The 14,670-nt window shown below is 42.9% G+C and overlaps 1 protein-coding gene across 1 annotated transcript; it reads left to right on the forward strand.

The window, feature by feature from the left end:
- The first annotated feature begins 1 nt into the window (after position 1).
- On the forward strand, positions 2 to 14,038 carry SUPT7L (SPT7 like, STAGA complex subunit gamma). Its single transcript, XM_036380784.2, has 5 exons — positions 2 to 67; positions 290 to 944; positions 7,619 to 7,943; positions 9,372 to 9,609; positions 12,563 to 14,038. The coding sequence occupies exons 2-5, from the start codon at positions 532 to 534 to the stop codon at positions 12,823 to 12,825; spliced, it is 1,239 nt and encodes a 412-aa protein (XP_036236677.1). The 5' UTR covers positions 2 to 67; positions 290 to 531; the 3' UTR covers positions 12,826 to 14,038.
- Positions 14,039 to 14,670: the final 632 nt, after the last annotated feature.

Here is a 14,670-nt window from a genome sequence, read left to right on the forward strand (position 1 = left end):
GCCGCTGTCGGCGGCGGACCGGGACGCAGTTCCGGCTGGGCGGCCCGGAGGGGAGCGGAGCGCCGGGGTAGGCGGGTGCGGGGCAGCTGCGGGTCTGGGGTGCGGGGCAGCCGCGGGCTCGGGGAGGGACAGAGAGCGAGTGGCGGGCGAGTCGAGTGCGGCCCCCGGAATTTCTCCACGCCGCGGGTCCCGCTCAGCGAGGCCCAGGTGGGCCCACACCAGCCCTTGTTACACACAGAAACTATTTCCGTCTCACGAGTGCGTTTGTTTCTGCCCCTTCTCCCCTCAGGAAAAGCCGCGATGCGATCTGTAAGCTGCCAGAGTGGCATCCTAATGCCGTTGAGGACACTCTGCTGCTCGGCGAGGCACTGAGCCACAGCGTGCTTGGCAGCCGTAACTTGAGTTGGCGTCATCCCAACCCCTGTGTCTGTTGCTGCCCAAAGTGCTTTTCCCTGCAACAAGCTCCTTTATTCCCGCAGCAGTTGGTAGCCTTCTTCTGGGTCCTGAGCAGCACAGGTGACCTATGCAGAAATGCTGCGGTACTGGGGCGAGATCCCGGTTTCCTCCAGCCAGGCCAACCGCAGCTCCTTTGACCTGCTGCAGCGGGAGTTTCGCACTGTGGAAGTCCAGGATCCCCCACTGCACCAGCCGTCCGCGAACAAGCCCCGTCCCACCACCATGCTGGACATCCCCTCCGAGCCCTGCAGCCTCACCATTCACACCATCCAGCTCATCCAGCACAACCGGCGCCTACGCAGCCTCATCGCCGCCGCTCAGGCTCAGAACCAGCAGCAAGCAGAGGGCATCAAAACCGAAGAGAATGAACCTCTGCCATCTTGTCCGGCCTCCCCACCTCTCCCCGATGACCTGCTTCCTCTGGATAGCAAAACCCCCAAAATGCCATTTCAGCTGAGGCATAGTGACCCAGAGAGTGATTTCTACAGGTGTGTTGGTATTTCTTTAGGTTAGTTCTTGGCTGAAGGAAAGCTGAGTGTTCTAAAATGTATATGTAGTTATGTTGATTCCCTCAGGCTGAAGGGTCAAGCAGTTGTATGTAAAGTATAAAACAGTCTTTAGAAAGGAAATACTTGGATTTTTCCAAGTATTTTTCCAAGTTGCTTGCTTTTGCTTCCCGTCTGTGAAATGTGGATGTGTGGTGCTGAGTTCTGTCTTGTTAGTGCCATGCTAAATGCACGTGCATGGTTTTGTCAGTGGTGTTTCCACAGTTTTAGTTACAGGATGTGAAGTCTCTTCTGTTCAGATCACTTGCAACTAAAGTTGTGTTACTGTAATTGCAAATCCAGAAAACACGTGACTGGGTTTAGGCTGTTCAGCTGCAGGTTCTGAAAAGATGATTTGATAATGTATTTGTAAGGTTTCAGTGGCTGAGGACTGTGACACTGGTGACTATCATATTCCACCCAGTTTGGTGGGCTTCCAGTCAGAGCTGGAAATGAGCACAAGTGAAGGGAATTCTTGTCTCTGCTACTGGCTCCACCAGCTGGACAAAGTGTAAAGAAAATTTGTGCTTCTTCTACCTCTGCTGCCAGCCTTTGATTAAATAGTATTGCCACCACTGCTTGTCAGTCCCTCTGACAGGCACTGATTTCACAAGGAGGTGTTGCATTTCTTGCAATATCTTAGAGTACTTTGTAGGTTATGTGCATTTAAATGAAGGGATTAATCCTTGCTACTATGTCCAGTAATGAACATTTTGAGGGAGAGGATAACACATTTTAGTTTTTAAAATGGGTAAATGTGCATCAATGGAATGTAATTTATCAGTTAAATCCCACTGAGATCTTTAATGGCCTGAGGTTGTATAAAATGCATTTTATTTAAAGATGTTGCATTTGGTAACAGAGTCTCTCTGAACAATAGAGTGATTCTTTAGTGCTGTTTCTGGAGGAACACTGTCATCCTTCTCAGAAGATACAAAGCAATTAGCAGATAGCAGAGACTGAAGGGAAATAGGGTTTTGTGAGAGTAGTCAGGGCCTGTGACTCCTGCACCGTGGCCCTGTGGTTTGTAGAACTGAGAAGTGTTCTATTCTGTCCTCCTCAGTGCCTTCAGCTTGAAATTCAGTTTTCTATGGCTCTGGCCACATTTTGAGGGCTGCTTTGTCTTTCTGTTGCTCCTTCTGAGTTTTTGGGGTCCGGGTAAAGAAATGTTATTTAGTGGTCAGCCACGTGGGGGAGTGTAAGGACTGTGTTGTGGAAACTGGAGACAGTTTTGAAATGAAATGTTTTGTGGCTGACAGAGTGGATTTATAATGAGCTGCAGTGTATTCCAGAACTTAATTGTGTGCTTGCTAACCCAAACACATATATGCTTTTCCAGGGGGAAGGCTCTGAGTTGTTGTTGCATGTTTGTTCCTAACTGTTTTGAGACACATGAATTAAGAATAGCAACTGTTTTATAGATGCTGTTCTAGTAGCAAAAATGAAGTTCTGTGATTTGCTGATGCTTCTGAGTGTGTAAAATCAAATTAAAGCAAGAACATTCTTCCCTCTAATAAAACATGGTAATACTTAATTCTGCACTGCCTTCTGAAATACAGTTATCAGAATTACAGTATTTGGATAAATCCATATTATAATTCTGGTTTTTTGGGTCAGTAGCCTGGCTCTGAGAAGTAGTGTAGGTACATTTAGATAGGAGAAGAAAGGAAGATATAAGAGTAGCCAGCCTGAATCAGATCACAGGTTTAGTTAAGGTAGGCCTGTCCTCTTCTGTTTCCCTGTTACTCATTTTCATTCTTTGACACACCGTTCCCTTGTCTTTTATTTTGTTATCTCCTGGATTGGTTTTGGTTTTCCTCTGCCCCATATCTAACCCCTACCTCTTGTATGATGAGGAAGAGCTTAATTTATGGCTATTTTTGAGTTGGTTTGGTGTTATCAATCCCCCAAAGTCTGTACTAACAATGGTTTTATAATTACTACACTGTTCCTTCCTACAGTTTTCCAGACTGTTTATAAATATGTTAAAAAAACATGATAAAAAATATTTTGATTCTGGCACAGATCCCCCAGGGAGGACCTGGACTCCAGAGTGGAGATCTCTGATCTACTCACTTGTTGATAGATTTGGAGGGCTCTGGTAGGTTTGTGAAGTAGTTTTTACTGTTAAAAATGAGCACTCTGGGTTCTTTCTGAGCATATTTACTTGTGTGTCCTCTAGTTCTTTGAATTTCCCTGATGCACCAAAATATATCTATGCTTCACAGCCTGCAGTTTTCCACATTTCTTCTGAAAGTATTAAATGAAAATGTTTTCATGTTTTCTGTCTTCTGGTCCTCATGGGCCAAGGCAGTTTAAAGCAAGAGGAGACTGACCACAGCTATTCAGCTATTTCATCCTTGCATTCCTTTAATATTCTTGGATGAAGTACCATCTGGTCCTGGTGATGTTGCAGTTCTTGGAATGCACAATAAAGGATTAACATTTGGTTTTGCTTGGTGTAGAAATAGAAAAGCAGCTTAAAGTGTAATTGATGAAGAATGAATAAGGAACTGTAGACTTGAAACTACCATTTTGACAGGAGACTCTTACCATATAACAGCTGCTAGCTTTTCCATCTTCTCTGCTCAGCTTCCTCAGACTAGCACGCATCCATCTTCAAAAGAAGCCTGACCTACTCATGTGCCTCTTCTTGTGTGTGCATGGTTGGGTTCTTAACAGATTTCTCAGTCATTTGGTCATTTGCATTCCTGGCCATGTTGGATTGCCTTGAAAGGTAATCTGTAAACAAAATTGGGAGCTTGCAATGGAAAGACAGCTCTTGGCAGAAGGACTTGTAGTGAAGAAATGTCTGTGCAGAAGTAGAGGAGTACATGTCAGTGGGATAGCAGTTTTAATGTAGGGAAGGATTTGGAGCAGTGGTAATTAAAGTGGGCAGGAGACACTTCCCCTGATGATCTAAGTGCTTTGGCTCAGTCCATTTCTAAGCTGACTGGTCTGGGTTATGCCACTGAGACCCAATTTATTTTTACCATTATCTGTTGAGCATCTTTTGTTCATACCTGTGCAGCCTTCTGTAGATGTAGCAGAGGTATTTAAAAAGAGACTTACCCAGGATGAGGTGTAAAAAGGCTCTTTCCTGAAAGAAAACAACTTTCTGGTTTGAGTTAGTGTGCTGTGTTCTTTGGTGCTCTCTCTGACTAGTGTATCTTGTTTCTACAATGTTCTCCTTTATTTTACTGCTTTGGGAAAATGGCTCTAAAGCAGCCTCATTGCAGCTCATTTGGTAGAAATTCAACTTGACAGCATAATGTTTCATCAAATTGTCCTGTTCTTAGGAAAAGCAGTCCCTCCCTCCATCTGCTGCTGGCTTATGCTCACCTAGGAGGGAGCAGGGCACTTCAGTCCAGTCCTGCAGTTGATTGAGCCTCAGCTGCTGATCCTTGTGCTGACTTAGTCTGTCCCCTGAAGACACTCAGATGAGAAAGGAGCCATGAGCTCCCCTTCCCTCCAAGAAAAACTGCCCTACAGGAGAGGAGCTTGGAGGGATGGATGGTGCTGCTTTTGTGGGGTGCCTCAATGTCATTTAACTGACTGACACAGAAAGTGGGCCTTTTGTGAGTTCTGAAAACTGACTAAATCAGAAAATAAGTCTGGTTGGTATAAATGGACACTATTTTCATGTCTTCTGCTGTAAAGCTGTGCATGTTTTTGGTAGTGGTGGGAGAAGGCTGGCCCTTGGGTCTAATGAATTTGTAGCTGGACAGGTAGATGTCTGGAACATCATCTGGTGTTGGTGTTAGACATACAAAATTGAAGAGTTGGCCAGTATTTGTGGTAAATTTCATACTATATATTCTGTAGAGGAGGTTGCCATGTCACAGGACTAATTCCCTGTTCTGCTAATCTCTGGTGACAAAACTTTAGGGATTACAGCACTCATGTTTACTTGTAGATATATGACTGAGACTTTCAGGAAAAGAACTAAGTGCTGCAGAGGATGGCATTTTACATAATGATAATATCTGGATGGGTGCATTTTTGGTTCTATCTGGATGAAATCTAGCACAAAGGCTCTTTAGCTATGATCATCACGGAAAAGAAGAAGTTTGCTTGTCCTTTTTGGGAAGGCTTGACATTAGATAACTGCTTTCAACATAAATGTGGCTACAGGACCGTTTTTGTTCATGTGCATTCTTATCAGAGGGTACCTGGAAGTTAAAGGAGATGAAGAAAAGTTATTTTTGTTGTTGGTTTCTATTAACATCTACAACAATATTTCAATTTTTGCTCTCTGTTCTGGCTTTTAGTCATATTTCTCTGTTGTTTATTATGAGAAACAGGAAAACAAGAGAAGAAAACATAAGAAAAACAAAACCAAATTGATTGGCCTTACCAAGAGCAAGAAATGGAGATTTGGATTTGAGTACAGTACCTGAAATGTCTTTCTTCTCTGTCTTTAATTGATTAGATTTCAAGTTGATTATATGCCTTCCAGCATAGTGACCAAGCTGCATTTTAATGCTCACAGTTAGTTTCTTTTCCTCTAGGAGTTTAAAAGAGACACAATATTCTCTGCTAGTTCTGAGCAGTGATATGCATTACTGAATGGTTGTTTTACTCTGCTTTGCAAGTGGCTAAGTATCCTGCTTGGGATTGCCAAAGTTTATCCACAGTGTTTTTAGTGAATGTCTCTGTACTAATAGTAGCCTGGTATTCAGTTTTGGTAGCATAAGATGGTCTCCACTGCTGGCTGCTGGACAGACAGCTAGGTCTGTCCTTTATATTAAAAAAAAGATTCTTTTTAATAGACATTAATTTTAAGATTGTTTTCTGGTTGATTTTCTTTGATGGGTGTTTCTTTCTGTTGTAAACTCTTGGTCCTGGTGTTGTGTGAGACATATGGCTGTTTGTGAACTTAAGAATTCTGCTGCTGAGGTGGAGGGAGGAGTGAGGGGGATGCAAAAATAGTATGGGTGACTTTTTTTTATAAAGAAACTGATGATCTTTTAATTAATCTTGTCAGGGTGCCTGCTGTCTGCTTTGCAGAGTAGTTACATAATTGAGTAGAAATTGGGATGCTAATTATTTTCCATCAATTAATAGCTGGGATGAATCCATGACCTGAGATTCACATACTGTTCTTAATATCTACTTAGAAATGTGATCATATGCCACTCTTAATACAGTGTGATTCCCCCTTTATTTGAAAGTGTTGTGCTGGCGTTCTTAAAAATGAATAATCTTCATCCTGATAGTTCTAAGTTTCACCTTCCTTTTCACTCCTCCTTACTTTTTTACTGCAGTGTTTCAGTGTTTTACTGTTGTGTTTTCTGTGTGTCAGCTCTGAGGATCCGGGGAAGCTGAGGCTCTGTGGCCCAGCTTCTCAGTGAGACTGAAGGGTTCCTCATGAATTGTTGGAGATCAGTGAGAACTTTATCAAGCCATCAGTACTGTCTGTGTGCTGTTAAATCAGGTCCTTCTACTGGAAAGAGTGTGTGGTGATGCAGGGTAGCAGCGAGGACAGTCTCCAGTGTGATGTGGAAGATGTTGGGAGAAAATTATCAGAAACAAATGGAGAGTGAAATCGTTAGCTCAGTTCTGGCCCTGGTGCTGAATGGAGTGTAAAAGAGTGTGTGAGTATCACACTTAGCAGTAATGGAATTTGATTTTTGACATTGATATTTGAAGTCCATGTTACTGATATGGGCAAGTAGATGACATGCCCTTAATTGTAAGTTGAGAAATCTGGTAGATATGTGTTTCTCCATCAGAGGCTTTGCCTAACTCCTCTGGGGAATATCTATTTGTTAACTCATGTTGATGAAAAATTTGGTTGGGTGGCTATAAAGCGAATGATGTTTGAAGTGCTCATGTCAGTTGTTCTCCATCTCCTCCATCCTGTGTAGTCACTCCTTCCTGCTTACCAACAGAGGAGGGAAATCTTAAACCCAAGACCAGGGAATGGTGCTTTATGGCCAAACTGGTCCAGGCCTCCTCCCAGGACCTTAGGTTGCATATGGGGATACTTCTTTCAGTGTCATGCTTAGTGACTACAGGAAACGAGAGCAGAGAAACAGTCTTTTTGGCTGCAGTGTACCTCTATGAAAAGAATGTGTGTCCCATTTCTTGCTTTTTTATGTGTGTCTTTTGCTTTAGAAATTCCAATCTTGTCTATTCCAGAAGCCTTTGTATCTGACTATTAGGCCTGTGACATCAGAGATAATAAGGAAGAGCAATGTAAATAACTGAGAGGGGAAATTATTTGCATTTATGTTATTTAAAATGCTTTTTTTTGTTTGTGTCAAGGACCCATTTAATTCACCCATTTATTTCTCCAGGAGAAAAGCTCTTAGGTGGAAAGGGAGATGCTTAAGGGTTCAGAAGATTAGCATCCCACATTCATGAATCACCCAAAGAATCTTTTGGCATTAGAAGGGAAAATTAAACTTGGAAGTGCTGATTTGGAGGGAGGGGAAGAAGGAAAAGCAAATAAACACTTATTAGGTGGTGTTCATATATAACAGAAGCTGTGGAGAACCCCAAACCCCCTGCTTTCCCTTTGCACATCACCTTATTATTGACAGTATCTCTTCAACTGATCCATTCCTTCAGATTTTTGCAAGTGTGCTCTTTTTGTCTTTCCTGTTTCTCAGAGGAAAAGGGGAGCCAGTGACAGAGCTGAGTTGGTCTTCCTGCCGGCAGCTTCTGTACCAGTCGATGGCCACCATCCTGGCGCACACGGGCTTTGAGTGCGCCAACGAGAGCGTCCTGGAGACCCTGACGGACATCGCGCACGAGTACTGCCTCAAGTTCACCAAGCTGCTGCGCTTTGCCGTGGATCGGGAGGCGCGCCTCGGCCACACGCCTTTCCCTGACGTCATGGAGCAGGTCTTCCACGAGGTGGGCATCGGCAGCGTGCTCTCCCTGCAGAAGTTCTGGCAGCACCGCATCAAGGATTATCACAGCTACATGCTTCAGGTGAGGAGAGCATGAGGGACCTGGCCGTACAAGAAATGTACCCCCAGTACAGTTGCTTATTCCGGAGTCTTACTGAGGGGAAATCTGACTGGAAAACCTGCTGGGTGTGGAGAGGAGTCATCAAGGGAAAGAGAACAGGAACTTTATGATTGGAAGACAGAGCCCCTTATTTGTCTTCCTAGTGAGACTACTAAGGATGCTCTACTGATGGCATGCCTGAATTTAAGAAGAGTCCCCCAGCTCTTGAATTACCCAGTCAAAATTATCAAGTAGAGTTAAAATCAGAACTGACCGAGGAACTGAATTTTCTCCTTTAGCAGGATATTTGGCTGGTTAACATTTTGGAAAACAAGTAAGCAGAGATCAATTTCTAGGCTGTAGAGTGGTTTGTGTTCGCTTAAGCAAGGAGTGACTTCCTTAAGCTTTAGGAGTGTAGGGCAGTATTTTGTGATGTGAGTTGTCTCACAGGGGCTACCTTCTTATATAAAAATAACATTCCAAAGAGTTGTCTTTGTTGGAAACATTCCTGCTCAAAATACCGGTTCTGTTCATTTTTGTTCAAATGGTTTTGTTGTCCTTTTGGAATCTGGGTTTTCTGCATTGTTCTGCTGCTGCAGTTCACTCTCACCCTGCAGCTGATCATTGTCTTAACAGTCATTGTTCTTTATGCAGGACTGAGGTCCACAGTAGCCCCTTTATTTGGAAGTATATCTAGAAGGGGGAAATAGGCTTTGCTATTCTTTTTCTTCCTTGCTTCTGCTGTTAAAAAGTCTTGCAATTTTCCTGAGCACAGGTCACTGACTGTTAGGTTTTAGTTGTATAAACAAGTATTTGTTAGAAGCAGATGAAATCTGAAATGTTTAAATGTAATTGTTTGTTGTTGTTAATTTTCTGGAAGTGCAGGGTAGTTCTAAATCTGATTCCTGTATTTGTTTCACTGGAGAAAACTTCTGTGTTTTTTGCTGTGAATCTGGCAGAATATACTCAGGCTTTGCCCAGTGGGGACTACAGGGCTGTTGAAGATCTATAGCACTTGGTTTTTCATGCTGGGGTGAATTTGTTACTGTAGAATGGGAACAGTCTTACAGGTAAAACCAAAGAGTAAGACTGAGACATTTTGCTTTTGTTCCATGCTCTGTTTAAATTTCTGAGCCTCATCATCTCTGTTTACAAAATAACGGTGCTCATATTTATCAGTCAGATGTTAGTGGATTAAACCTCTTATTAAAGTCCCTTGTTACAGAACAGAAGGTGCACTTAAATGGAAAAAAACATCTCTTGTGTAGCTGGTAAGTTGTTTACTTGTTCATTCAGGTCAGATGTTAATAATGTTCAGGGAACAGAGTGCACTGCAATGTAATTGCTATCAGAGCCTCTGAAGTCACTCTCACCTTTCTGGCCTCTTTTTCACCTGCTGATCTTTGACAGGTTAGCAAGCAGCTCTCTGAAGAATATGAGAAGATTGTCAACCCTGAAAAGGCAGCAGAAGACACAAAACCTGTGAAAATTAAGGAGGAACCTGTTAGTGATATAACTTTCCCCATAAGTGAAGAGCTGGAAGGAGATCTGGCTTCTGGTGACCAGTCTTTGCCTGTTGGAGTTCTTGGAGGTCAAAGTGAGCGCTTCTCTGCCAACTTGGAAGTAGAAGCTTCCCCACAGACTTCAGGTAGGGGTCTCTTGCTTCTCCTGGAAGCAGGAAGAAGAAACTTTCTTTTCTTCTCCTGGAAACAGATCACAGTTCCTTGTGATCTTGTTTCCCCTGGTTAGGTTTGGATTTGTGTCCAGAGATTCATATTCCTGCAAACTTGAAAGCCATGTTCATTACATAGTTTAGGCACTGAATGAATTCTGGAAATATGAATGGTACTTGGGGATGTCCTCCATATTCAGAAATTACCCTGGTAATGACAGTCACTGTTTTGTGAAAGCTTATTAGTGACTTATGTGAAATGGGCTCCTGGGAATCCCTCCAACTGTCTGTACCCTAAAGCCTACTGTACTTGGCTGAGGCCATGGAAAGTGAAATGGTGAATGAATTAATGGGGTTGTGGAGACCACTCTTTTCCTCAAAATGCCATCCCTTGGTGACATTGAAGAACATTGGTGGCAAGCATGGGAGAATCTGCTATGGCCGTGCCTGCTTTATATCAGCATAGAAGTTTCATTATCTTCGCTCTTTGGTGAAGCTGAGCATCCTGGAATGAAAAAGAGGCAGTTTCAATTTTGCATGGAACCATCTGAACTCTGGAAGTCCCTGCAATAACTATTTCACTTAAAAATCTGGTTAAAAAACAATGAAGCTTATCCTCCTATTAACCCTAAGCTAAGTAGCATGTATAGTGAGGTTAGAGTATGCCTCTAAGTCCACTAGTGTTTTTGCATTGTTGAGTTTTAAAAAACATAAATCCATCTAATGTTTTTCTGAAAGCTCATACTGTTTTCTATGTCACCTCTGAAATGTAAACTGTTTGCAATATTGTGGGAGAAGGAGCAGCAGATTCCTCTGGCCCATCCAGGGTTGCAAGTGATTCATCTGGAAGGCTTTGTATTAGCATCTACCACTTGAGACCAAGAGGTTAGCACGCTAGCTGTATATTAAATGCCTCTTGCTTCTCTGATACAGAATTGATGTTTTCTAATTAAGAGTACAAGTGCTCTGTTCCTTCCTGAAAACCCCTCTTCACTTCACAAGAGCCTTTGGAGATCTCATCTGTGAGAAGTTCCAGTCTAGACCTGGGCAGGTTGGAGAGTTGTAATATCCTAAGGAGCAAGAAAAAGCTGCTGCAATTAGACCATTGCCATCTCAAAATGCAGGTGTGAAGCCTGCAGGGAGGGCAGAGAGGCTTCAGTGTCTGAGGGCAAAACTCTCATTACAGCTTTCAATGTTCTTCCTGTGTTTCTGTGGATGTCTGACACTGCCGTTGTGAGCTGGCTGCTTACTTTCATTGCAGTTGGGAAAATGGAGGCAAAATTGTTCCTTGTTCCTCCGCCTCTCAGGATAACGTGAAGATTAGCTTATTTCTGAAGTACTTTGAAGTTAAAGTGCTTTGAAGATGAAACATCCTTTGTTGATGCTTAAGTACTTTTAGTCATTAGTGACACTCTTAGTGACAGGTGACAGAGCTGAAAGGAATAAGGCTGAGCGATGAAGAGCAACTGATGAAGGAAAGACACAGTTTAGTTTAGTGAGCACCTTTGATTATTATGTAGACTGGAGCTGTAACTCTGGAACAGCATTTTAATGATGTGTCCATTGTTGTTGAGAGACATGCATTTCCTTATGATTGACATAGGAAGGCTTCCATTAAGGTAACTGAGCTAATGTAGGCTGTGTTATCAAAAAGGTCTCATGAACCTTGGTTTTGGCTAAACTGATCTGGAAAAGATTCCTGACTTCTTCATAAAGGAGAATTCTTGGCACAGACACATGTTGGAGCATTTGTTCTCTTTGTAATTTCTACTAATAATGGCCTATTGTTACTAGTATACTGATAATAGGGAATGGTCATAGGTTTGGCTCAGTACAAGAGCTTTGGTTGTGCTTTCAAACTGTAGCAGTGCTCTTTGAGACTTGAAGTTTGGAAAACGTATTAAAATGGTTTCCTATTTTGTTTGTTGTTTTTGTAGTGGGTCTTTTTGTTGTTTTTGTTTTTTGATTGGTTGGGTTTTTTTGTTTTTTTTTTGTTTTGGTGTTTTTTAAAATTTTCTACTTGAGCTTAACCCCACACGAGAGAGAGAAGATTTCACAGTTTATTCAGTTCTGGTCTGTTTATGCCCATCTCAGCAAGGAGACCAATTAGTGTGTTTTTAATAGGATTTTTGTCTCACTTTAAACTTAAACAGATATAATGCAATCTGTAATTATTTCTCTTGGGGAGAAAACATTTGCTGTTATCAAGGAATATGATTTGGTAATCTTGTACAGAAAATCCTCAATCAGTGCTCAGATTGCACACTAGTCCAGAAATGTTTTATAAAAAAGTGAGTCTGGGAGGAGCTATTTCCCAGCAGGGCATCTGTGAGGTTGAGCCAAAATGATTTCTGTCTGTTCTGCTCAAGGATGGGATGAGACTTGTGGGTGCTGAGTACAAGGAGGCAGGCAGGTGGCTGACTGCAGCTTTGATGTCCCTGCATTTCAGTGCTGAAAGTGGAATTTGGGATTGTTCATCTACCTAGTCCTCTGCCCACTCACTTCACCTCCCCTGCAGAAGCCCAGGATGTCTGACAGTTGCAAAGTCCTCATAATGACTTCTGGACTGCCTCAGAGTCCTGCTTATGCAGGGTCTAGTCCATGTGCTGTTGGTGTACTCACTGCTGGGACACTCCTTCTGGAGAGTGATGTGGAATTGTTCCTCATGGAGAAAATCACGTGCAGGCTAACAGTGAAAGGATACCAGCATATTTTTGCAGTGGTAATTGCTGGACTATTAAATAAGTCAACAGATATTTTTTTATTGATCACAGTGCTTGGGTGTGTTTTGTTTGTTTTCCCCCAGCACAGTTAAACTGTGGCTTTGCTTTTGCTCCATCTCTACCTTTGCTGCTGTCCCTTGCATCTGCGTGCTGTTTGTGATTTATCTTTTTACTCAGTTACTACTGTTTGCTTTTTCCTTCTCTAGGGGCTGAGGTGAATGCTTCCCCACTGTGGAACCTGGCACAGGTGAAAATGGAGCCACAGGAAAACGAGGAGGCGAATGTACATGGCCACGGGGTTCTAGGCAGTGATGTCTTTGAGGAACCAATGTCAGGCATGAGTGAAGCTGGGATGCCACAAAGCCCCAATGGCTCTGAGAGCAGCTATGGTTCTCATTCTGCTGACAGCCTGATGGGATCCTCACCTGTCTTCAACCAGCGCTGCAAGAAAAAGATGAAGAAGATGTGAAAAGAAACAGTCTTTTTATTTAGTGCTGATGGTGTGCAACAGACACTTGAAAGGAACTAGTAGAGTACTGTGATGATTCCAACACAGGGCTGGCCCTGGTGTGTGAGGGACCTGCATGAAATGATTATGAGAGGTTTGATGTGTAGCTCCCCTCTTTGCTGGCTTCTGTACTCCATCCTGATTGATGAGACTGAAGATCACCCTTTGCATTTGATGGTGGCATGGCTTGCTTTGTCAGATTCATGAGGAATGTGCCGGTGAAAAGTAGTTGTGAGGAGATTTTCCAAGTTACAGAACCATTGAATGCTTTGGTTTAAAGGGACCTTGTGGCATTTCTAATCCAGCCTCCTGTTCAGGTCTCAGCCAGTTAGAGCAGGTTGCTAAGGACTTTGTCCATTTGAGTAGCTACAAGGATGGTGATGCCAATTCTCTCTGGACAACATTTTCCCATCACAGTAAGAAAAACAATATATCTGCATCTAGTTGGAATTTCCCATGTTCCAGCTTGTGTTCACTGCCTCTTGTTCTGTTATTGTTCATCTCTGAGAAGAGTCTGACTGCCTTCTCTAACCCAGTTATTAAGGGATTATATACAATGAGATCTCTTTTTAGCCTTTTTTCTTCTTAAATATGGAGAAACCATGTTGCCTGAGCTCTCCTTACTTGTCCTGTGCTCCAGCCCCCAAACCAGCTCTGTGACCTTCCACTGAAATTGCTGCAGTGCCCTTGTAAAGGGGGAGCACAAAAATGAATGACATCCTCCAAACTCTATCTCACAGTCGCTGAGTAAAGAGGAACAACAATTTCCCTCAGAGGGCTGGCTGCCTGCTTGCTGGCTGTTGTGGGCAGCAGGAGAGTCCTAAGTCAGGGTTTTAGTTGGAGAGCTGTCACTGAGGACGATGATGGTGGCATAGGAAAGAGGCTGTAGTGTGGTCTCACAGTGCCATTAGCCAGCTCCCTCAGTGCCTTCACGTTCAGCCTGTTGGTTTCAATGGGCCTAAGTTCTCACTAACTCAGTCTTCCCCTGCTGTAGGCAATGCTTTATTCCTGTATGCTGTTTGAAGGCTCGAGGACCTGACAGGCCTTAAAGCAGAACTTACAGTGAAAACAGGTGAAAAAGATGTTGTGTACATGAGCCTGAAAGTACAAAAGCATCCTTTGTTACCATGTTGTTTGCATTGTTGAACAGTAAACCATATTTTATTTAACCTTCCTTTTGCTTCCAGTGTACTTAAAGAAGGCCTTCTTCTTACTTCTTACCAGTTTGAACTCCAGCTGAGCTTTGGCTTTCCTAATTTTCTCTGTATACTTGGGCTGTGTTTCTGTATCTCTGCTGGCCAGCCCATCATCACTTCTACTTCTGTGTACCTTTCTGTTGGTGTTTGAGATCAGTCAGGAGTTCCTCAGTCAATTTCTGCTGTAATTTCTGTTTGTCAGAAAGGACTGATTTTTTACTTAGAGAAGGCTGTCTTTGAAGATAAAGGAGCACACTTGGGTTCCTTGGGGTGGCCAGGACAGAATTTCCCTTGTGAAGTTCTGCTGAGACATTCCTTAAATTAAACAAAATATGTTAACCTGAAGGTACAGGACTCTGTCTTGTACACATTTCTCAGGATTTTAAATGCCACAGTTCTATGTCTTCTGCAGCCAATACATTCACATTCTCCACCAATTCTTCCAGCAGAGCTTACTCCCTAGTTGATTACTTGATCATCTGTTCAGGGAAGTTGATGTGGTTTTCTGGAGAGAATGAAACAGCTTTTACTAATGGTGTGAGCCTGTACTGGCAATGCAAACTTTTCCTTTGCTGTCATTGGATTGAGTGCAGCAACTTCAGGCTGGCTG

Source organism: Molothrus ater, chromosome 3 (genome assembly GCF_012460135.2).
Source record: "Molothrus ater isolate BHLD 08-10-18 breed brown headed cowbird chromosome 3, BPBGC_Mater_1.1, whole genome shotgun sequence".
In the NCBI taxonomy this organism is placed as follows: Eukaryota; Metazoa; Chordata; class Aves; order Passeriformes; family Icteridae; genus Molothrus; species Molothrus ater.